This window comes from Carassius auratus, chromosome 16 (assembly GCF_003368295.1).
Source record: "Carassius auratus strain Wakin chromosome 16, ASM336829v1, whole genome shotgun sequence".
NCBI lineage: Eukaryota > Metazoa > Chordata > Actinopteri > Cypriniformes > Cyprinidae > Carassius > Carassius auratus.
Genome location: NC_039258.1, coordinates 15,603,263 through 15,626,897, shown reverse-complemented (window position 1 = coordinate 15,626,897; position 23,635 = coordinate 15,603,263). Strand labels below are relative to the sequence as shown.

The 23,635-nt window shown below is 38.1% G+C and overlaps 1 protein-coding gene across 2 annotated transcripts in view; it reads right to left on the bottom strand.

The window, feature by feature from the left end:
- LOC113116287 (dynein heavy chain 11, axonemal) overlaps window positions 1-23,635 on the bottom strand; it is a 62,223-nt gene that overhangs the window by 16,749 nt on the left and 21,839 nt on the right. Inside the window, exons 36-62 of one of the 2 annotated variants that reach the window (XM_026284359.1) lie at window positions 23,066-23,204; window positions 22,894-22,986; window positions 22,618-22,812; window positions 22,394-22,471; window positions 21,463-21,595; window positions 21,209-21,336; window positions 20,913-21,061; window positions 20,666-20,816; window positions 20,450-20,581; window positions 19,615-19,788; window positions 18,388-18,592; window positions 17,802-17,967; window positions 17,587-17,689; window positions 14,628-14,867; window positions 14,382-14,543; window positions 12,762-12,955; window positions 12,503-12,665; window positions 10,445-10,568; window positions 9,025-9,167; window positions 8,753-8,914; window positions 5,752-5,985; window positions 4,485-4,631; window positions 4,283-4,396; window positions 3,245-3,388; window positions 2,059-2,241; window positions 1,423-1,524; window positions 1,164-1,298 (exon numbers count right to left, since the gene is read on the bottom strand). In XM_026284359.1, the coding sequence (XP_026140144.1) occupies window positions 1,164-1,298; window positions 1,423-1,524; window positions 2,059-2,241; window positions 3,245-3,388; window positions 4,283-4,396; window positions 4,485-4,631; window positions 5,752-5,985; window positions 8,753-8,914; window positions 9,025-9,167; window positions 10,445-10,568; window positions 12,503-12,665; window positions 12,762-12,955; window positions 14,382-14,543; window positions 14,628-14,867; window positions 17,587-17,689; window positions 17,802-17,967; window positions 18,388-18,592; window positions 19,615-19,788; window positions 20,450-20,581; window positions 20,666-20,816; window positions 20,913-21,061; window positions 21,209-21,336; window positions 21,463-21,595; window positions 22,394-22,471; window positions 22,618-22,812; window positions 22,894-22,986; window positions 23,066-23,204 (4,093 nt within the window). Of the gene's footprint in view, window positions 1-1,163; window positions 1,299-1,422; window positions 1,525-2,058; window positions 2,242-3,244; window positions 3,389-4,282; window positions 4,397-4,484; window positions 4,632-5,751; window positions 5,986-8,752; window positions 8,915-9,024; window positions 9,168-10,444; window positions 10,569-12,502; window positions 12,666-12,761; window positions 12,956-14,381; window positions 14,544-14,627; window positions 14,868-17,586; window positions 17,690-17,801; window positions 17,968-18,387; window positions 18,593-19,614; window positions 19,789-20,449; window positions 20,582-20,665; window positions 20,817-20,912; window positions 21,337-21,462; window positions 21,596-22,393; window positions 22,472-22,617; window positions 22,813-22,893; window positions 22,987-23,065; window positions 23,205-23,635 lie in introns of both variants that reach the window. The other variant, XM_026284356.1, reaches the window with a different exon arrangement.

Below are 23,635 nucleotides of genomic sequence, written 5' to 3'. Positions count from 1 at the left end.
ATGCATGAGCATTAGAGACTTCAAAAACAGTACCATTTAAAACTTTGGGGTTGATGATTTTAAGTGTACATTTATGTGCAAATACGAAATTAATACGGAAGTAATATTCAGGCATAAAACACGAAGACAGAAACGGAAGAAACACTTAAAGTTATGCCTTCAGACCCCGATATAAACCTCACTCTTAACCCTTCCGCCGTCTCTCTCCTCTCTATTGATCATAAACACAGATAGAACATGAGCGATAATGTATACAGTCACAATTCACCTAAACTGCCTTTGAAAGTTTAGTTACATGTTCACTCAGCATCAATTTAGCACTCATTTAAGACTTCAATAATATCGCAGAGATGCTCCCGCAACGATAAATCTTGTCTGACACTGCCTTTGCAGGGGCCGAGCTTCCAGAACATGTCGCATAATAAATTCTCCGACAGTTAAAAATCACTATAATTTTAGCCTAATGCATTATGGATTGCTTGGAATATCACTCAGTCCTGGGTGAAGCGTTTTTAATTTCCAACAGCTGTTAAGGCTTTGAGGTAAGTTAATGATTACATATAGACGGCCTGATTTATTAGTCTAAACACTATTGCTTCCAGGTCAATGGCATAAAGACAAATCATTTGTCTTGATATTTTTAAAAGCCAAGCTGTCCCATTGTAGCCCCATTCATTTCTCTGAATAAGAAAGTCGAACGTTTCAAATAAAAGCGCTAAAAGAAACATTACGCTGTTATTATTTTTTGCATCAACGGCGGTAAAGATTTTAGATAATCTCACCGGGATATATATGACCAATGTCACGGGGAGTGAAAAAGGGGAAAACTATTTAAAGTTTCTTTTTTCCAAGTTGGGCATGTGCACAACAAATCCAGCTCATCCCTCATAACCGCCTCGTTCAGGAAAACAGATAGCAGATGAATATATGCCCTTCTTGTTTCGCTGTCCCGAACTGGCCAACAGCCATCTAGCCCCTTGCCCAGATCAATGGTGCATTTGCCGTGGTGCGCCCCTTCCTTCCGAGCACTCAATCCGAGCGTCTGGCCAAACATTTAAGCCATGGCCACCTCCCCTTCAAATCAAGCCAAACTCATGTTGAGATTAGGTCTGTTAGTGCGCTTCCCTAAACCCAGACCCTGTCCTCTCACAGCCGCCCAGTACCTGCAGGCCTCCCACCAGCCGATTGGCCAGCTCAATGGTCTGGCTGGTGCGTGTCACTTCCTCCTGGCAGCGCAGTTTCTCAGCCGCCGCCCTCTCAAACTGAGCTGTTAGGCTTTGCAGGTGCCTGTCCAGATCCTGTCAGTACAAAGCCACTATAAGATGGTACTACTTTATATCTTAATATGGAATATTATTGAATGGTTATGGTGAACAGATTTTTTTATTTTTAATCGTGCTGAATAAAAAAAGTTTCACTTACTTCCAGTTTCTTTCTAACACTGAATAGTTTTGCAGTAGCAGTTTCCAGTTCAGTATTGGCTTGTGCCAGAGCCAGACGCTTTGGTGCAACCTCACAATAAACCTGAAAAACCCCACAGACATTCTCTTTCATATAACTTAATATTTTTTTTTAATATTTCAAACGCATTTTTTAAGTTAGATGTCATTTTTAGCTTTTTTATGTATTTATTAATGTTATTAAGGTTTACTTTACTTGACTAAAATAAATGTAAATAGAATATAAAATTCATTTTAAATTCCATTCAAATTTCATATGTAACAAAAATGTAAATAAATTCTTGAAATAAATGATTGTTTGTCGTTTTATAGCTGAAAACCACTTAAAAAAAGGTAGCGGTTAATATTTTCAAAATATCTCTCAAATACATATATTTTTTTTTATAATTGTTTATTATAAAGTTAAGGTTTTTCTTAAACATGTAATTTTAACTAATTTTAAAACATAACATTTATAGAATACATTATTCATTGAATCAATAATGAAATACCTCAAACTACATTATATACGCATATATACAGTATACATTATATTATATTCTATTTATATTTCAAATACTTTCTTGTTTTTTTTTTTTGTCTCATTGGTCACATTCACCTCATAGTAGCGCACTATGTTGATGGCCCACGCACAGAGGCCAGCAGCTGCGTAGGACTTGGTCCGGACGTGATCGGGATGGAACTCTGGGTTTCTCAGGTATTCCTGCTTCAGCACACTCAGACTGGACTCAGGGATGTGCTCTTTATCATAAGTAAGCAGGGCCTGCAGAAAGTCATCCACCTAAAGAACAACAGCGTTATTATATCATATGTACATAAGCCGAAGATGTTTGACTTATTTAATTTAAATGTACAAAATATTGTAGAAACATTAAATACAATACCCTTCAAAAGTTTGGGGTTGGTAAGGTTTCTGTAATGGTTTTTAAACTAAATCTCTTATGCTCACCAAAGCATTTATTTGATCAAAATCACACTAAATAATATTATATAACTATATATTGTGAAATATTATTAATATTAATATTATGAATATACTTAAAACCCCATTATATATATATATATTTTTTTTTTTATTATTATTAAAATGTATTAATGAATTTATTAATATATATATATATTATATACACAAACACACACACACACACACTTCCTGACCCCAGTATTTTGGACTATAAAGTTATATATTTCAGTGCATTTAGGAACATAAATTCAAAACTAGTTTAGAAAAAAAATATGTATTATATTATTAGAGGACATTAACAGTATTAGCTTATTATTAGACATTATTAGTTGTGATGCTTTATTATCTACACACAAAATGTTAAGTATACACTAAATTGCACACATTTTATTCACAGCAGCCTATAGTACAGTAAATGTACAAATGCTGGACCTGGAACAACGCAGGTGAAATCTTGCACTCAAGGCCACTGAAGTGATAAAGCACAATTATGACCTTTTGCGTTCCGGGGTCATCCCTACTTTAGGACTCAACTTGCAGCCTCTGAATTTGCATCCCAATTCTTTATCCATCCGATATATCACACAACAAACTTTCAAAAGCCATCTCCTCCCCTTCATGCTGACCTCATAAATCAGGCTTTGCCTAATATTTCCATGTCTATCTCATGTGACATGTATTTAATATTCTCTTCCACACAAGTGCTTTCATAATGTAGTGTATTCATGACCCTTCAGCGGGTTAGTGGGGTCTGCGGGTCAAGGGCTGCTTGTGGATTGCACTGGAATGAGGTGTGTTGTTATCATAGCAATGCCTTCACCTTGCCCATGAAGACTCTGGCGGCCTTCCACCCGCGGTCTCGTGGAATTCGCCCACACGGCGCCAGCAGCACCATCACAGCCGCGGTGACGTTAATCACAGCCTCGGGGGGATTTGGGAACGTCTTTAACTCTGTCAGATTTACCTGCAGGAAACAAAGGAGAAGGAAACAAGATCTTTCACGGACTGCTAATTGGGTAAGTGTTACCCTTTCAACCATCAAGTTCAGGTGACACAAATATTTGAACAGGTCGGGGTGTGATTTATGGGGCACGGGACAAAATATGCCCTTACTTTTTAAAATAGCAACATTTCCACCTTGAAGCACAAATGTACTTTTCTTTTTATTCTTATTTTATTGAAAGTATAATATTACATATCTGCTATATTCTGCTTAAGATATCACTCACTACAGCTAAAATTGGCCTGTATCACAGACCTAGAGTCAGTTATTTCTATCTTTACATTTAATAATCTAGTGAGATTTCTGTTTGCGCAAGCTAAAAGTCTAACAACAGCCAGTGCTCCACACAGAGATCTGGCGCCTCATGTATGAAACGTTAAGTAGATTTCATTCTTTAACTTTGGACTGTTTGATCAACGAGCACATCCTTGTGTCCGTCATAACCGTCTATGTTTAAAAGCCATTAGACAAAGTCAAATTCACATCAGTAATCATCAATCGTGCAAAAATATTTTCTCAATCTCTTAAAAATCATTCTGTTTGCTTCGTTATTTTGCTCGCTCCAGTAAAAGAGTGCGTTATGCATGGTCTAGAGTGTCCATACGGTGCACACATATTTACTATAAATGTGTAATAATATAAATATCTAGTTTCTTTTTTAATAAATCCCAATTTCTATGCCCATTTCATGAGTATGCAATGTTGATACACAGGGCGGCCACAGATCTCATCATCATCCAGACATCTGAGACTAGTCTGGACATCTGGTTCTTCAGTGACACACGATATGTGCTGCTTACTTTTGTAGAAACCATGCTAACTAAAAGTGCTTCTTTAGTACATCTGACATTTGACCTTGTTGAGAGTTTGCAGAGCAGCTGTAGCCGCCTCTAAAGCAGGTTCAGCTTTAGCCAGATCCCGTTCACATTCTCTCAGTCTTCGTGACACCTCTGCTTGCATGGCAGCCACCTGCAGGTGAATAAACACTCTCATACTTGATGGAATACGGTAAAGAGATATCTCAGATCTTCCAGCTGTAAGACGTTGGTTGCTATACCTTTTGCTCCTCTAGGTCAGCATCCTGTCTCTTCTGGCTCAGTCGTTCTGTCTGCAGGCCGATCCTGGCCATGAGAGCCTCAGCGGCCTGGTTCTTCAGTGTCAGCTCCACTTCCTGTGAGTTCAGCTTGACTGTAAGATCCTCAACCTGATGTAAATGTATAAAGTTGACATTAAGTTTATGATAATCTCTAATTAATTCATAATTACCTTCAATAATTCATGATTAAAACTGGCAACAGTTTCTGTTTCTACTCAACTATACAACACCATTCTATTTGATTTATTTATTCCTCTTATTTTCTTTTTGGGGATGTTAACATTTGTATTATGCAAAGATGCATTAATTTGATTAAATGTGAATGGTAAATATTTATAATATTTCAAAAGATGCTGTTGAATTAATTCGAGTTTAGAGAAAAAAACAGTTTTCAACATTAATAATAATAATAATAATAATAAGAAGAAGAAGAAGAAGAAGAAGAAGAAATTATTCTCGGGCTCCAAATCAGCATATCAGAATAATTTCTATTGGATCATGTGTCTGGAGATAGAAGTCTTTTCCATCACAGAAACAAATAACATTTTAAAATGTATTAAACAATATTAAATATATTTAATTTTTAAATATAATGCCCTTAAATTAATGCAAATATAATTGGTGAGCATAAGAAGCTTCTTTCAAAAAACATAATTGGGCCAAAAAACATAAGACTACTAATTCTAATTGGATGTTATTCTTCTGTATTTTTTTTCTTCTTCTTTTTTTTTTTTTTTAATTATATTATTAACTTTTTGGTCTAAAATATGAAATGTTTTTTTTATTTTTTTTTTTTATGTATCTCCAGTTTTAAATTTGAATTTTAAATGTGTCCCATACTTTTAAAAGGTAAGATTTTAAAATTTCTTCGAGCACTTTCAACAAACACAAAATGTAATGATCAAATTCAATCTCATAATCAAAGTTCGACAAGACCTCACAAACAGCTTTTTACAACTTACTACAAGTTGTAAAAGCAACTTTTTTTAATCTAGATCCCATTACCAGGTAAAACTCTGCAACATTTGAATACTAAACCCTATATCACAAAGGCGGGCAATCATCAGACTATCAGACTCAAGGTTTACGAGTCCCTCAGCCTTCGGTGAGTGATCTTGGGGCATATTAACTAGCAGTAACTACATTCCTTCGCAATTCCACAGCTCCAGCCTTGAGGACCCTACACTGGCCGGTTACGAACTCTGTGGTGCTGATGAGCTCTACACACCTGAGAGGCCGTCGTCTTGAGTTTCTGAAGGCCACACTGAAGCCTGCCGTGTCTCAGATGCAGTTCCCTCTCTCTCTTTCCCAGCAGATTCTCGTAAAGCCTCAGCTGCTCCAGGAAGCTCTTGGGTGTGCTGTAGTTGTGCCTCCTCTCATTGCGGCAGTAACGCTCACTAACCCGCTTGACGCTCACATGAGCATGGGCCATGAAAAGACTGATGGATTCCTGAATGGCCGGCTGTAAAGACGAGAGTAAGAGAGGGTAAGAGAGGGACCTGTACGGATTAAATGCTCTTTAACACCCTCGGCTGTCACGGGCCCTGAAATATCATCTTCATAAATCCTGAATTCATCTCCAAGTTTGTATGCCTTTTGCCAGCTTCTGGACTTACTCAATCTGAAATTTAGGCGCAGGGCGCCGCGGGGAAGATTAAGCAGGTAGAGGGCTGGGGAAATAATGGCCGAGGTTGGTGACACCCAGTTTAAAGTAGGGCGAGTGTTTAGGTCACACGGCTTCGAACTTTCTGAGACTGGACGTTGTGTTTTGTTTATTGGTTATTTATGATGTACACTGCTGTCTGATGACGGACTCATTTATCAGACTGTTAAAGATCAATTCACGCAAAGGCAAATGCATTTTAAAAGATGCAAGAACACAGATCATAATTCACTGGAAAGCAATAAAACATGTACACGTGGCTGTAAGAAAAAGAAAAAAAGAGATGGTTATAAATGAAGATCTGACATAATGCTATTTGATGAACAATTTATTGCGTTAAATGCATGTAAATAATCCAATAATCCAATAATCCATCTCTTCAACTCAAAGGTCACAGTTACCAGTGTCACAAAAAAGGTAATAAAGGTATTTTTTCTGCGGTTCTGCTTTTACACTTACATTTACATTTATTCATTTAGCAGACGCTTTTATCCAAAGCGACTTACAGATGAAGACAGTGGAAGCAATCAAAAACACTTATAAAACACATTTAGATAAAAAATGTTGCACAAACGTGGGATTTGATCATTAATTTAATCCAAGAGCAAACATATAAAATATTTATATATATAGTAATTTAAAATATAAAAATAGTTAGAATGGCTTTAAGAACTGCTTCTTCCAACATACATTTAAAAGTTTTGGAGTAGCAATTGAAAAGTGTGGATAAAGTTAATGTGTTTAGAAATGCTAATTATAATATACAATTAGTTTGTTTTTTATTTCAGCACTTTTAGTGCATTAATTTATTTTGACATTATAAATGTTCCGTGTAAATTCTAAAAACAAAACAAAAACTGGTGAAACCTTTTGGAGCTGGTAGAAAAGCCCTTAGCGTATCACAAATTTATGAGTAAATTATGGGTTTAAATAAACAATAAACCTAGTCAAATGTTTACCAAAAGTTAAGTAATTTGCATTGTTTGTATATAGAAATTTAATTGACATCAAGCTCATCATGCAAAATATAACCCATGAGCAAAACTTTATTCATTAAAATTCAACACGGGGGAAGAACTGCAGGCCAGCAGCAAAACATTTTAACACATGTGAAATTACTTCAATAAAGTGGGCAAGTTGCTTTATAACTGAATTGCAATCACTTAATTGTATTATTATTACTTTATATATGTGTGTATGTGTGTGTGTATATATTTATATAATATTTGTGACCCTGGAACACAAAACCAGTCAGAAGAATCGCTGTATATTTGTAGCAATAGCAAACAGTACTTTGCACGGGTCAAAATGATAAATAAATAAAAAATATTGAAATAACAGTCATTATTTAGAAATATTTGACCACTTAATTCAACAATTGTATGGGTCAAAATGATAATTTTTTTCTTTATGCCGAAAATCATTAGGATATTAAGTAAAGATCATGTTCCATGAAGATATGTTGTAAATTTCCTACCATAAATATATCGAAACATTTTTGATTAGTAATATGCATTGCTAAGAATAAATTTGTACAACTTTAAATGGTCATTTTCTCAATATTTAGATTTTTTTCCACCTTCAGATTCTAGATTTTCAAATAGATGTATCTCGGCCAACTATTGCCCCATCTTAAACCACATATCAATGGATATCTTATTCATTCAGCATTCAAAAATCTCAAGTTCCTAAAATGTACCCTAATATTGACTGGTTTTGTGGTCCAGGGTCAGATTTACTTATTTTTTTAAAAGTTTCCTGTTTGCATTTCCTGTGCGTTTTGATGCGGTCTTGATGCAGTCTGAGAAGATGTTTGTGTGAGATCTTTTCCTTCTCGTTTACTCAAATTGCTTCGTTACGCCAAGACCTATAATTTATTTTACGTCCCTTAAAAAGCAACTGAATTTGAACATTGAACATTATGAGATTAATTGTGATTACATCTTTTAATTGACTGACAGCCCCACATTCAGTACTCCAGCATTAGAGTCCAACACTGAGTGAAATGCACAAAGAGGAAACAAACCCACAGCTGGTCACGACTCAACACACACGCTGCCACATCCCCGTACAAACTCTCAGCACACGCACACAGTCTGGCTGAAACAGCTGTGGCTCCTCTGAGGGTCAGTCTGTGTGTATTAATCACTGTTGCTTTATTAGCATAAATGATCCTGCTTAGTGATCGTTCCACTGGTGCAGGGAAAACAACAACGCCGAGAGAGAGAGAGAAACTGCGTCTGTCATTAAGCTCACTGTGCATGTGATCAGCCATTTGTCTTCACTTCAGAGTCGAGCTAATGATGAGGAATCTGGTGCACATGTAATTGTGAGGAGAGAAAACTCATCAAAAGAATTAGTGTCTTTTAGCCTTTAGTGTTTTGCGAAATGAAAAATTAAACCTGTTTTTGCTAAGCCTACTGAAAGGAATGAATTAAAACCACTTCCTGTAAACTATAAATCGATATGGCTTTAATGACTAATAGAAATATAAGAGTTAAACTTATACCAGGATATCCCATGGCTTTAAAGCGACTTCAACTGGCTGACTGAGGCTCAGGTTTACCTGAATACTTGGGATGTCCTGCAGGAACTTCAAGCTGACAGACTGGAGGGCCTCCAGGGGCCATTCCTGGAACCAGTCCAGAGTGCTGCAGTTCAGCAGAGCCGGGAACCGCCGGGCACGTAGACGCAAAGTATTACCTACTGGAGACATGCAGAGCACGACCTACACACACATACAGTACGCATACACTTTAGACACTGATCCAACCAGATATGCCATATATACTGTATCATAACTGCTGTGTATACAAAAAACAATCAGTGATGGGGGACCTTGAGCTGTTGTCGCACTCGATTCAGAAAAAAGCTCCAGCAGTTCTCGTTGTTGTCCAGCAGACCCAGTTCCCGCACCTCGCTCCTCACAGCTTTCCTAACACCATCCACCTCCTCTTCACTCAACAGATCAGGGATCTCACCTGGGGTCAGACCACCGATAAACACATTACTTTCACTTAAACAGGAGTCATGTGGATTAACACAGCTTTATACTGAGCAGGTGACATTTAGATAATAAAGCTAATGTTAGATACTAGCTAGATAACATTTTAGTCTATATACAGATACAGATCTATGAAATTTCTACCGTATTCTGACATGCAATCGAGCGTAGTGGATTATTAAGAAAGAAAGAAAAAAAGTAAAGCTGGGCTTTGGTTCTATGCAGTGGTTGTTGAGATCATGAACTCAAAAATGAAAGCAGATAAATGTGGAGTAAATGATTGAAGAAATCTGTCCTTTTCACATTTTGATTAAATATTATGAGGTCAAAAAATCTTGAAATGAAACAAATGCATGGATATCTTCACAAGAAGATCTATGGTGATTATTTAGAAAATATAAAGGGTGAATTTTCTTTTCATGCCTACTTAAAAATTAAAATGATTAAAAAACTTTTGTTAATTTAAATGACTGAAGAAAAATATATGTAAATATTACACAAAAATTCAGAAAAATAAAATAAAATAAATAGTGAAATACTAAAATGGCTAACCTAAGACTAATTTAGAAAGAAAAATATTATAAATATAAAAGCACACAACAAAATTACAAAAAATGCAAATAAAAACAAAACATAATTCAAAATACTAATAATAATTATAGTAACTAAAATAAAAACTGAAATTATATAAAATAAAATCAAAATATTCATAAAAAACTTTTATAGTATATATGTGTATGGTTCAAGTCATTCATTCATAACATTAATTGCAGTAATTTCAAATTCTTCAGAATTAAATATGTAATTATTTATAGCTGTATTTAAATGTCTCTGATTCAAATAAAAACCATCTAAATAAAAAAAGGAGTTTGTGTGTGTGTGTACAGTATACACCCACACACACATATATATAATAAATATAGGCATGTAGGAATAAACACACTCTAGAGCATTTAAGCATTAGCAATTACACACGCATCAGTTAAATGAGGTTTCATTTGTTAACTCTGATGCTTTCTCCTGGTTCAAGCACTAAGTGGGTCTCCGACCTCTGTGCTTGACATCAGTGACAGATGAGAGCCACCATCTGTGTTCTGAGGGTCTTGATCCAATGACACGCAGGCCTGTTCCAGTCACCCTTAATCTACTTCACCGGCTCCGCTCCATTTACATATGTTTCCCATTCATCAGACCAACACACAATGAGCCCCCCTGTGGCGTATATGAATGTGTGCGTGTGCGGGAGGGTCTGACCTGATGAGATCAGGGTGCTGATGATGACCAGAAAACTGTCCTCTGGGATCTGAGCGTCTGTCAGGAGCAGGATTGTGGGTATGTTTTTCACCCCCGTCTTCAAGTACAGTTCAACCAAATCTGCCTGAAAAAAGACACGAGAGATAGCGGAGAACGCTTACAATATGGAAGAGAGCACAACCAGTCTCCAAAAACAGTTTGAGCTGTGGCTTAGTGGTTAGAAGAGTAATGGTGCTCATGTGGGAAATTTGATTTTCAATCTGGTCCGCACACATATTCCAATCCCATTTTACACTCTTCTTTCTATCACTTCCTGTCACTTTTCCTTTCAAATAATCACAAAAAAATCTTACAAAATCAACACGATGTAAACTGTTTGGTGGATTCTGATTGGCTATTAATGTTTTTATCCAAAAAAAATCCCAATGACTCTGCGTCATTATCTTTATAGGTGTTATAACAATATATCTTATTTGCTTTTAATGCATGCGTTCCCAAAAAATTTTATCATCTGGACATCTTTCACTTAATACATTTACTTGAAGTACACCTGAGATTTTAATCTAAAATAAATATTTTAATAATGAAGAATCACATTTGCATGTCTGTGGTTCTCTGACGTTGGTTAATGGTCACATTGCATGCAGGGTAAGCAATTTTATTATTCTTTTTTTATTACGTTTTTTTTATTTTGATTGATGTTATTTTTAAAACGACTTTTTTATTTCCCATTTTTATGATTCAATTAATTATTAGCTTTTCATTAAACTCATGAAGCCTCCACACTTAATTTATCAATCCCAGCTCGGGAAACCTTGAAGTAACGTAATGTTTAATACACTTCATGTTATTAATTACAATGAATGGGATATATTTTCTTACTCTTTGTATGTTTATATGAATATGGTATGAGATTATCCTATGTAAATCAATGTGTTAACCAACCTAAAAAAAATTATGTACAAGAAACTGAAAAGTATTCAAATTACATTACCTAAAATGTATAATGTAATGGATTGCTGTACTAAAAAAAAATGTTTAATCTATATTGTAATCTGCCCAGCTCTGACTCAAGTTATCATAAAATCTTCATCCTAGATGTGAATGTCCAAGAAACAACTTTGTCCAGTAAGCAATTTAAGTGGATGATTTCCTCAAACTGCCTCAAAAACTGTGACGCTCAACAAGTACATCAGTAGAACACATAAGGAGAATTCAGAAAACCTGTATGAAAATAATTATTTTTACAATTCTGGTGCTTCTAGCAGCAAACTTCGACTTTAAATATATTGTTGCACAAGTGAAATCCATACATTTCAAAAGGATGTCCTGTGGGGGCTAAGAATTTCATCAGACAGATTTTGCAGCAGGTTCAAGTTCATCACATTGCACAAAGCCGCTTGGTTTGAAATGACTTTTCTGTTAGCTGTGCTATATAAAGTGTTGCACTATTGACAATAGACAAAAGACCACAAATTATGCTAATGTGATCTTAACAAAAGGAAAGTTGTTCAACTTGACCACTCTCTTGTAATACTGCATATTTACATATAAGCATAGAAACAGGATGAGCCCAAGATGAAGTGTCTCTTCATGATTATGCGTAGAGGGCATCAAACAGTGAGTGTTGAGTGTATAGAGATCAATGCAGCTCAGCCAACTGGCCTCAGATTTACCACACACTGATGAATGAAATGATAGCAGCGGCCGCATCAATAGGGCATTGAAATATTTGCCTTGGTTCTTTAATAGGATCTGGCAATTACTCCCCATTGCATCCGGGCGGGACTAAATGAGATCGATGGAGCCGGACGGGTTATTGATCAGGGAAAGTGTTGTCTAAAAGAAAGCTTGATCTCTGGTAATGAATCACCGCCATTTTAGATTCATCCTCGCCTCACAGCAGCGATGGGTACTGCGATTTGGGCAGCTGATGTGGGTTATGATGGTTTAGCACAATATCAAAGTCGCATCTGTTGTGGTTTCTGCTGTATGTGGATTTCTCATTTTCATCTTGTATGCCATTGATTGTATTGTGCAGTTTACTGAGGTGTTTACCTTTAGGTCCTGTATGTCGTAGCCCTTGCTGAGGGTGGGCTGGAACACATCCATGTTGGAGAGGTGGGCGGCAAGGCGGGTCAGGCTTTGTTTGCCACTGCCCCCCACACCTACGAGGAGGGCATGGCCTCTAGGACATGCCAGGATGCGACTGATCCGACACCTGCAGAAACCAGACAAAAAAAAAAAAAAAAAACGTGTGTGTAAGTACAGTTAAATCTGTATTCACTAAAGCACATACTGCAGGCATAGCACTCACACATGCTGCATGGCTTCCTGGAACAGCACCAGGTTCATGGCAGAGTGGAGCTCGTTGTAGCTGTCCAAAGCCTCATTGAGGATACAGCTGAGCTGCTCCCATCCAGCTATGGGCAGGTAGGAAGGTTCTGCAGAGCCCACACTGCTGTGCAGGTATATAAGTGGCTCCTGCAACACTGCCTCTTCCTCTATTTCCTTTAGGAGACAAACAGAAATCAACTGCATTTAAAGAACAATAGTACTAACATATATATTTAAATTGCATAATAAAGAGCCTGGAGTTTTACTGATGAAAAGTCAAGGAAGAATCAGGAAAAAATTTTATTATACAGTATATTTATTTATAGTCATTGATTGTGTATGAATTCTATTATAATTTGTAGTAATTACAAACATTTATTCGTTGCATTTATTACTTACTCGTTTACATTTATTACTGATATAGATATATATATCTCAGGGGCGTAGAATTAGGGGGGGATGCCATGGACAGTGCACTTTCAAAGGACGAGCATTTAATACATGGCAAATGTAGTAGTTCACCGGAAGAGAAGCGCAGCACCACAATTAGAACAACTATTTTACCCAATTTAAGACAGCAGTCCAAAACTGTTCATATGGAAGTTCACTTCAGGAATTAACAAAGTTGCATCTATGAGTTTTTCAGTTGTTTGACAAAACAGAGCAAACGGATAGAGAAAGCACAATATATGGCTAATATTGGCTCCCTATATAAAGCATACGAACAGAAAAAGGTTGTGGGGTAAGATACACAATCTTCCAGTCTAGGATAAAGTCATTATGAATATTAACAATAATTCAGGACAAACATAATGTGATTTTGTTGTAACAAAATATGCAAGTTGTACTCTGTGGTGCAGCTTGGAACAGTAGGGGTGCTCCGATCACGATCGGCCGATCGTTATGCGCATCTCGTCAGTAAAGCCGGTTCTCTAATCAGCGGTTAATTCCATCAGGTACGTGATTTCACATAGAGCAGCTGTTACTACACAGAGCCGTTGTTAACTGAGAAGATGGGCCAATAAACGCTGAAAATTAACGTGATTTGCGCATCTTCTCTATTAACAACGGCTCTGTGTAGTAACAGCTGCTCTATGTGAAATCACGTACCTGATGGAATTAACCGCCGATTAGAAAACCGGCTTTACTGACGAGATGCGCATAACGATCGGCCGATCGTGATCGGAGCACCCCTATAGAACAGAATCCTGAGCCGCCGCAGACAAACTTTAACTTTAAATGTATCAAATCAAACAAATCAAATAGCTGAAATATCCACAATATAGAAAAATAACAGTGAAATAAGAGTGTGCATTTCAATCAGATGCGCATGAAAGTTGTATTCGTTATTAAAGGCAGAGTTTTCTTTAAGAATTATTCTGGGACCAATTTGATTAATATTCAAATAAAGTGATGCATGATAAAGACAATCATGCATCATTTAAAATACAGTATTTTTTACTTTAATTTTGAATGATTTTGGTGTATTTCTTATTCCACTGCTGTCTTCTTTTTATAAAAATGAAAAAAAAAAAATTGTGAAAGATGGTGATTCTTTGAGGCCTTTCACAGCAGTAAACATGTCGTTTTGCTTGTTTACCTCAGAGGCCTGTCGTGCGATGTCCGCCTGCAGCCTATGGAAAAGCTGAATGTCAGATGCTTCAGAAAAGCGATCTGAATATACTCTTCTGGATTCATGGATCCAAAGTCGAACCAGATCTGCACCCTGTCTAATACACTCTGGCCTGGAGAACAGGAGACCCTAGATGCACAAACACAGGTACAAAGTGTTGGCTAATTCAAGATATTTACAGTTGAAATTACTGAGCACAGAGGGAATGTTTACCTGGAACAGCTGAGAGAGATCCCACAGGTTGAAGAGACAGTAAAACTTTATAGAGGTGGGGAGGAAGTGCCGGAGCACCGTGTTATGGAGGGCTACAGCTGCTTTCACCACAGCTGGAGCACTCCTCACCACAGCTGGGCTGAACGGCAACCTCTGCAGGTGGAAGCTCAGGATAGAGCCAAAGATGGAGCTGAGGGTCTCACAGCTGGGTGTGCTGAACGCTAACACGGTGAAATGCCTCTGATGAAAATTAAGGTGAAGATTTGTCAGTGATGTCCCTCAAACACAATTTCATATAATATAACATACAATAAACTTTTTTGGTAGCCCTTTATTTTACAGTCCTGTTCCTCATGTACATACTATGTATTTATTATAGTAATTACAATAAGTGGGTACCAACCCTGAACCTACCCTGTGTAGTTACCTTATATTTCCAGAACTTTACACTGTATATACAAGGTAAGTACACCGTAAATACAAACAAGTAAGAGCAACACTTTTTTTACTACAATATATTTTCATATAATTCTGCTTTTTTTTATCAGTGCATTACGTATCAAACAAACAAGAGTATGGCCCCATTTTAAATTTATTAATTTGAATTTAATTGGTCACAATTCACGGAACATGTTGAACTAATATGAAAAGAGAAAATTACTTAATAGCTTTAGTAAAATTGCTTAAAATTTCATTACTCGAACACAGTTCCCTATCTATTGTCCACTATGGTTTAATTGCTTCAGAGCTGAGTGGGTTACTGAAGTTGCGTTCGTGGATGACTCATGCATTCATTGCAGGCATATAAGCATGGATTCACTGCGATCTCGCTTCTTTCTCCTCGCGGGGATGGAGCAGCACCCTCTTTTTCTACCCATCCCGATTTTCCTCTCAGGAGCAGGGGACTGCCAGCAAGAGTTCTGGGATATCTGAGGGTCACAATGAGAGCTTCTTCATCGGACACATCCCCAAGGACCTCTCACTCCTCCCTCAGCGAATGTCCCGTGATGCTCCAGAGTAATTTCGCTGGCCCAACTCGTGACAGTCCCAGCATTTCATTTGGTGAACCACAGGAAGATCGGACGTTGATCACAACATCGGGAGATGGGCTATCGTCCTCAGAGGATGTAGATTCGGCGGGGTTGCGTCCCTCAGGTGTTGTTGCCACACCCGGACTTGACTCCCATGAGTATCAGGCTGGAGGTATCAGGCTGGAGGTGAACACACCACCCAGTAGTGTTGTCAAATGTACCGGCCGCGATACCATACAACTGAATTTTTAAAAACATCCATTTCCCACTAAGATTTAAGAGCTGTTGAGCAGATTCTTAAACAGCGCTGATTGGTCATTGTTTTTAAGTGCTCAACAGATATGTCTGTGATTGGCTTCAAAGCTCATTGCTTCATGCTCTGTACCACGTGCTCACACGACCGCAATACCATTGTGTACTGAAAATTTTTAAAATGGATCCGTCACCATCAGCGGATCCATAATATATCTGCACATAGATAGATCCACTGATAGACGCAGCTTTCAAACACTCTTGTGTGTTTCTTCGTGCACTCAAGGCTGGATAATTGGTTTCTCAGTGCAGGGTGTGGCTTACAACAGCGCCCTGCGCTGGGGCCTTCTCCCCAGAGATGAATGAGGAGCTGACAAAGTTGTGGACAGCCCCTTTTTCGGCCAGAAGCCACGTCATCCTCCTCTGTCCTCACTAACCATGATGGCGGGGCGGCTAGGGGGTATGTAGACATACCCCAGGTCAAGAGAGGAGCTGCTGTGCACTTGTGCCCACAAAACGCTGCCACTTGGAGGAATCTTCCATCCAAAGCCTGTAAGCAGAAGGCCACTCTCGAGGCCCTCTCTGCCCTGCATGCCATGCCACGCCACCAAGCCAAGGCAATCAAACAAATGCACAAGGGTAGTTCCGACCCTGGGTTGATGCAGGAACTGCACACAGCAACTGACTTTGCACTCTGGGTGACGAAAGTTGCAGCCCAGTCCCTTGGGAATACGATTCTTCCTCGACATCAGCCGTTTCTATGGTTTGAGTTCGAGGGTCGGGCTGTCCCTGTCTACCCATGTCTTTATGAAAGTCATTGTGCCCATAATGGGAAGTAGGCATCAGGATCCTCAACTACCTCGACGACTGGCTCATCATGGGCCAGTCACGAGAGCAGTTGTGCGATCCCAGGGACCTGGTGCTCCGGCACTTCAGCCATTTGGGGCTACGGGTCAACTGGGAAAAGAGCAAACCCCATGCAGAAGATCTCTTTTCTCGGTATGGAGTTAGACTCGGTGAGAATGACAGCGCATCTCACCAATGAGCGCACACAGTCAGTGCTGAACTGCCTGAGTTCCTTCAGAGGCAGAAACGTGGCATCTCTTAAACACTTTCAGAGGCTCCTGGGGCATATGGCATCCGCAGCCGTAGTCCTGCCGCTCGGATTGCTTCATTTTTTACCACTTCAGCACTGGTTACACTCCCCAGTCCCGAGATGGGCATGGTACACTTCGTGTGACCATCACACCGTCCACATTCCTGAGGAGCTCAATCATGCAGCAGACTACTTTCACGACAGTCCCCAGAAAATGAAGACTCCGTCCCGAGACGATCCGGCTGATCCGGAGTCAATTCAGGGAAACACCCAGATAGACCTGTTTGCTTCCCATGAGTCCTCCCACTGCCAGCTGTATTAGTAAGAAATCATTAACCCACTCAGCTTCAAAGCAAAAATCTGAATGAGTGGGTGCACCTGTCGCCTATTCATACCCATATGCACGTGAGTGGCTCAGGTATGAAAAATTCACTAGCCAAAATTAATTTGTAGGTGGTATAGAAACTGATGTTTAATGATTATAATATTTGCAAATGCAAAATATATGGTTTGTACGACAAAAAACTTATATTCTCTTCTGAATGCTGCGATAAAGACGCTCCCACAAAAGATATAATACCTGCAGTCTGGGGTTAATTGTAAAACTCCCCGATGTTGGATTCATACAAGAGAGATAATGGGTGTTGTGTATGTCTTTCATTGTTAACTTGTTACTGTCATACCTAGAAACAAGACAGAACATTGTTATAGAATGTTTTGAATAGAATAGAGTGTTTTGACAAGTAATATCTCCCTTAAGTGGAATGAATGAAAGAAATTGTGATGTTGCGTAACCAGTGCTTGTAATCCAGATGCTGGCGAATAAGAGCATGTGGCTGAGAGGTCCCGTAACTGTCCACAGCTGCCATGTTCATGTCATCAATGAAATAGATGAGTCTCTTGTTTCTCGGGGGTGCGTAACTCCTGCCAGCCTTCCTTTCGAGAGGTTTCTCCATTGCCTCTGATGATAACAATAAAAATTAATGTTTTAAAAGAACTGACTAGAAATTTGCAAAAGGCCTCATTTTCAACGAAAACCTATAACCTAGTACAAGTGAAATTTTACACAGTGTTATAAACTTCTAGGATAAATTTGAAATATTCCATTTCCTATTAGTCCATATAAGGGCAGACTTTTTTGTCTAAAATTTGTATTGCTTGATATGTATGAACAAATCCATCTGTCTCAGTTTGTTTTAAAGGTTTAATAAAGCAAACATTTACTCAACATCTATTCAAGTACACCATGAAGAGCTGTTACTTCTATTATTACTATAACCGGATGAAATGAAATTTGGCATATTGACCACAAGGAGGTGCTGTTCCACACATCGGAAGACCTTTAGGAAAATGTGATAAAAATGCACGATGTCACACTCACTTTGCAGCATGGTTGCAGTGATATGAAAGTGAAGGGGAACTTTTGCGGTTACAAGGTTCTCCGGTAGTGTTTCCAGAAGATTCCTGACCAGAGCAGATTTCCCAGTGCCTGCTCCACCAATCAGCATAAGAGGCTGAGATGTCTCCAACAACATGCGCATGAAATACTGCAGTCTGACCGTCTCAGCTGTTGGGACTAACACAGACTGTAGACAAAAAAAAAAAAAAAAAAAAAAACTTTTGATTACTCAGGTCATATTCAGCTTACCTAAATCAACAAATAACACTATAAATTAATCTATAAATAACAATATAAAATCTATCTATCCACCCATCCATCCATCTATTAAAATCAATATATAAAAAGAAAACTTTTAGACTGTTTCAAAAAATATATATATTTAAAAAAACCTTATTTTCATGAAAATATCTTTTTTTTAAAATGTATCACAGTGTCCACAAAGAGCAGCATGATGCTTCCAACACTGATTATAATTTTTTTTTTCTTGAGCATCAAAACAAAAATTAAAAAACATAAAAAACGTATCCAACCCCAGAATTTGAATAAGTGGTGTATATATAATTTATCCAATGCTTAATCGGTGATGAGAATTTTGTAGACCCATTCAAAAAAAAAAAAAAAAAAAGTATAAAGCATTTACACCATTAAATCAGTTAAAACAGAAATACTTGTATTTCAAAAAGCTGTGGGATACTTTGCAAGAGCATTTCGAGTGAACTTTTATGAACTTGTATAATATAGTTCTGCAATGAGACACGACAAACCTGTAGGCCCAGTTCATCACTATGACTACCCTATTATCAACATTACGTCTTTTTCTTCCAAGTATAAAAACAGAAACAATGGCCTCACACATACACATACTTCTGATTACTTTGAACGGTAATCAGATCCAAAACTCCATTGACTGCAGGTTCAGCTCATGATGGAGGGAGGTTGTTTTCTCTGTATCTGTTCACTGACCCACTCTAATGCACTAACTGCACTAAATTAGCATGCCATTATTCTGAAATTAAAGTAGTTCTCTGTGAGAGTGAATTTTCTCAGGAGAATTCTCTCAGTGGATCACAAAGAAATACATTGCGTTGTAAAGAATATGTTCACAACATGATGTTCTGTATGTAACAGGAAAGTACTGGTGTATTCAAAGAGTCCTGACATCATACTTAGACTTCAGCTTCTTGCAATACATGATCCTGTCCTCACCTGTACAGGTGTATCAGGGTCCATCTCAAACATGAGCATCATGTCGGTCCATGGCAGGAAGCGTCTGGAACGAGGATCTAAATAGTAGTCAAACACAGAACCCTGTACAGGAAACTTCACACTCTTCATCTCTTTGATCCACCACTGACTGAACTCAGCCCGAAAATCATGGAGCTGAGAGATCAAAAAAGACAACATAAACAGATACACTCTCAAGTGGCATAAATATTCATATTATATATATATATATATATATATATATATATATATATATATATATATATTATATATATATTCATCATGTTTGTGAAGGATCCTTTTTAAGACGATCTTAAAAAGATAAAAACTTTTTTTAGCCCATTTTTTTTAGCTGTGCTTAGATTCAGAGAGAGAAATAAATCAAAACTCACTTAAATAAATATATACATTTAGTCAGTTTCAGTCTCGGTGTAGTTTTGGCTTTTGAAACTGTATACCCCGCCCCCCCCCCCTCAAAAAATAAATAAAAAGAAATACACAAAACCAAACAAAAACGAGACAAAATACATTACAAAACAACATAAAATCAAACCAAAAAAAACATAAAACCAAAACAAAACAAAACAAAAAAATACAAAACAACATAAAACCAAACCAAATCAAAACAATACAAAACAACATAAAACCAAACCAAAAAAAACAATCCAAAACAACATAAAACCAAAACAAAAAAAACAAAAAATACAAAAACAACATAAAACCAAACCAACAAATAAAAAACTATACAAAACAACATAAAAAACAAAACGAAACACCAAACCTAACAAAACACAAATAAAACACACAACAAAGATACCTGATCCTGGAATGTGGCTCCACCAAAAGCCCACACACATGCAAACACAAAGTATGTCTCGTAGATTTCCCGTGGAGTGTCTGCCGGAATGTTCGCCGGAGTTAACAGACAATCCAGCAAGGAACACAGAGTCTGAGAAAGAGAGAGACATCAGTAAAGATTTGAAAACCACAGTATAGGCCTGTATGAATGAGTGCATCTGTGCGAATGGTAAACCTGAACCATGCTGTTCTCAGTAATAGGAATGATCGTCTTAAAGGAGCTTCTCATTTTTTCAATACAGCGAGGGATGTATTTGTCAAACAGAATGGTCAGGTGTGCTCTCTCAGTTTGTCTCTCCCTCCGATCAATCCAACTCGTAACATATCTAGACATTGAAGGAAAAAGGCAAATCCTAATCCATCACAAATATGAACCACTATGTATTAAATGGTGTAATTTCCTAAGAAAGTGAATTTCTCACAGGTTCCAGCTAAGCTCCTGAGGATTGATGTACAGAATGCCAGCTCGGGACACGGTGGCAGGCGTGGCATGTTTCAAGTGACTGATCTCAAACAGTAGTCTCATCGAGGGGGTGAGTGGGATCCGTTCATTATTAGCCAGAGTAAGCACCTGCACAGACATGCACGACATAACTAGATCAATATTCATAATTCTCTGTTTGCTGCAAGTGGAGTGTTTAAATGCAATTTTAGTGCTCTGATTAATCAGCTGGATGCAAATGTCCTCATAAAGACATGCACAAACTGTGTGGGGTACCTTGTTGTCATCCATGACAGTGTTGAGAGACTCAATCCACATGGGGTCAATGTCTCCATCCAGAACAATCCACTTTGGCCCCGAGTGAGAGTTACTGGCTTGATCCCGCATGAAATGTGACAATAAACCTGCCACATGAAGTGATTTACAATCTCAAAGTCTTACAGGGGAGAATGGATCTCATGTCTAAACTGTAAGTTATGTACTGTGAATTGGACAGGATCAGCTCTACAAAACACTGGATGCAAACGTACCATCTTTCCATTCCCGAGTGGTTGGATGAAAGAATCCAAACAGTTCATCGTTGCTTAAAGCTTTTGGGTTAAGATCATTCCAGAAAGGCTTCTTCCCCATGTTGAAGTAGGTTTTGTGAAGAGTTTTCAGGATCTGTTCAGAGATTTTTTTGTGATTATTGCACGCTTTAAATTAATCAACGATCTATTTATTAATCAATTAAAGTGAAAGTGAAAGTGAAAGTGAAAAGTGAAGTGACATTCAGCCAAGTATGGTGACCCATACTCAGAATTTGTGCTCTGCATTTAACCCATCCGAAATGCACACACACAGAGCAGTGAACACACACACACACACTGTGAGCACACACCCGGAGCAGTGGGCAGCCATTTATGCTGCGGCGCCCGGGGAGCAGTTGGGGGTTAGATGCCTTGCTCAAGGGCACCTAAGTCGTGGTATTGAAGGTGGAGAGAGAGCTGTTCATGCACTACCCCCACCTACAATTCCGTCCGGCCCGAGACTAGAACTCACAACCCTTCGATTGGGAGTCGAACCCTCTAACCATTAGGCCACGACTTCATTTAATTAATAAATAAAAATGTACAATAAACTTTATCTGATAATATTTGGATGCCTGCATTCTAGTAAAACCAAAGAATTTAGCACATTCAATGAATATATAACTACAGAACAATATAAATGAGTTCACAGCTTTGCAATATGTTTATAAAGCCATGAAAATGAATTTTTTAAAAAAATAAAATATCTGTCCACAAAAGCAGAAAATAATAATGCATGACAACTGATTATCAGGCAAAATGTCATAATCACATAGAGTGATATTTTACATTATAAGAATACAAAATACAAGTAATTAGTGGATTCTTTTAAAACATCAGGGAAAGTGGACAGTGGGAAACCGGTTTGTATTCATGCAGACTGTGTTCTGACCTGGCTTTTTCCAGTCCCAGCATCACCAACCACAAACACTGAGTGATGGACCGATAGAAGCTCATCAAGCTGAGCAACCTTCATTAAAAATGCCATTAAAAAATAAGAAGTTAGCAAGGTCTATAAAACAGTATGATAGCTTAATGCTAAATTAAAAAAATTAAATAAATAATAACAATAATAATGCTAAACAATTGAATGACACACTGTGCAGAGTTTCTTACTTTCAGAACAAACGTGTCCTCAGGTTGAAGCTTTAACTCTAGACTAGTCTGACGGACCATCAGCTCAAACTCTGCATCAGTCCGCCTTTCCACCTCCAAACCAGGGAACAAATCTCTTATCAGACCCAGGAATACTGGAACATCTTCCGAAACGATCTTCGGCATATTGAAATCTCTCAAAGCCTGCATCAACACCTACATAATGTAAAAGGAAGCGTCAATACACAAGGCTGCTTTAGTTCTTAGATGCATCAAGCACAAACACATTTCCATTACTTGATCTTCTGGCCTAGTCCGATCTGCTCTTTTGAGAGCTCCAGCAACCACCAGGACAGGTTTGACAGCTCGCAGTCCCCAGTCATAGTGATCCTACAGCAGAGAATACACATGTAGTTCAAGAGCAGGCCCAAACAGGAGAAGTGGCACCTTTCTTATTAGCTCAGCGTACCTGTTTAGAGAGCAGCTCCTTACAGAGCCTGTACAGGGTGATGAACTTGTTGCCCAGATCCCGAGCGCTCTGAAATCCCTCAGACATCAACATGATCTCACAGATCAACTCCATGTCAGGAACCACCATTGCACACGGCCTGCCAAACACATTCGTGAACTCTCTCCATACACTGCTGTATTTTACACAACATATGTGACATTAAATATAATCTGATGCAACATGTTAGGTCAGCTGGTGCAAACAGCTTAAATCTAGTCTTTTACTTAGTTGGGGACACTTCATTTCCAGTGATATCGTTGACTTGATGATATCGCATACTATTTCAACTGAACTGAGCTGGATGATGACATCACTGAATTTAATGATGAACTGCCTTTAATTGAAACGTGAGTGTTTACTATTTTCATTTTTACATTACTGTAGGGGTGCTCCGATCACGATCGGCCGATCGTTAATGCACATCTCGTCAGTAAAGCCGGTTTTCTAATCAGCGGTTAATTGCATCAGCTGCGTGGTTTCACATAGAGCAGCTGTTACTACACAGAGCCGTTGTTAATAGAGAAGATG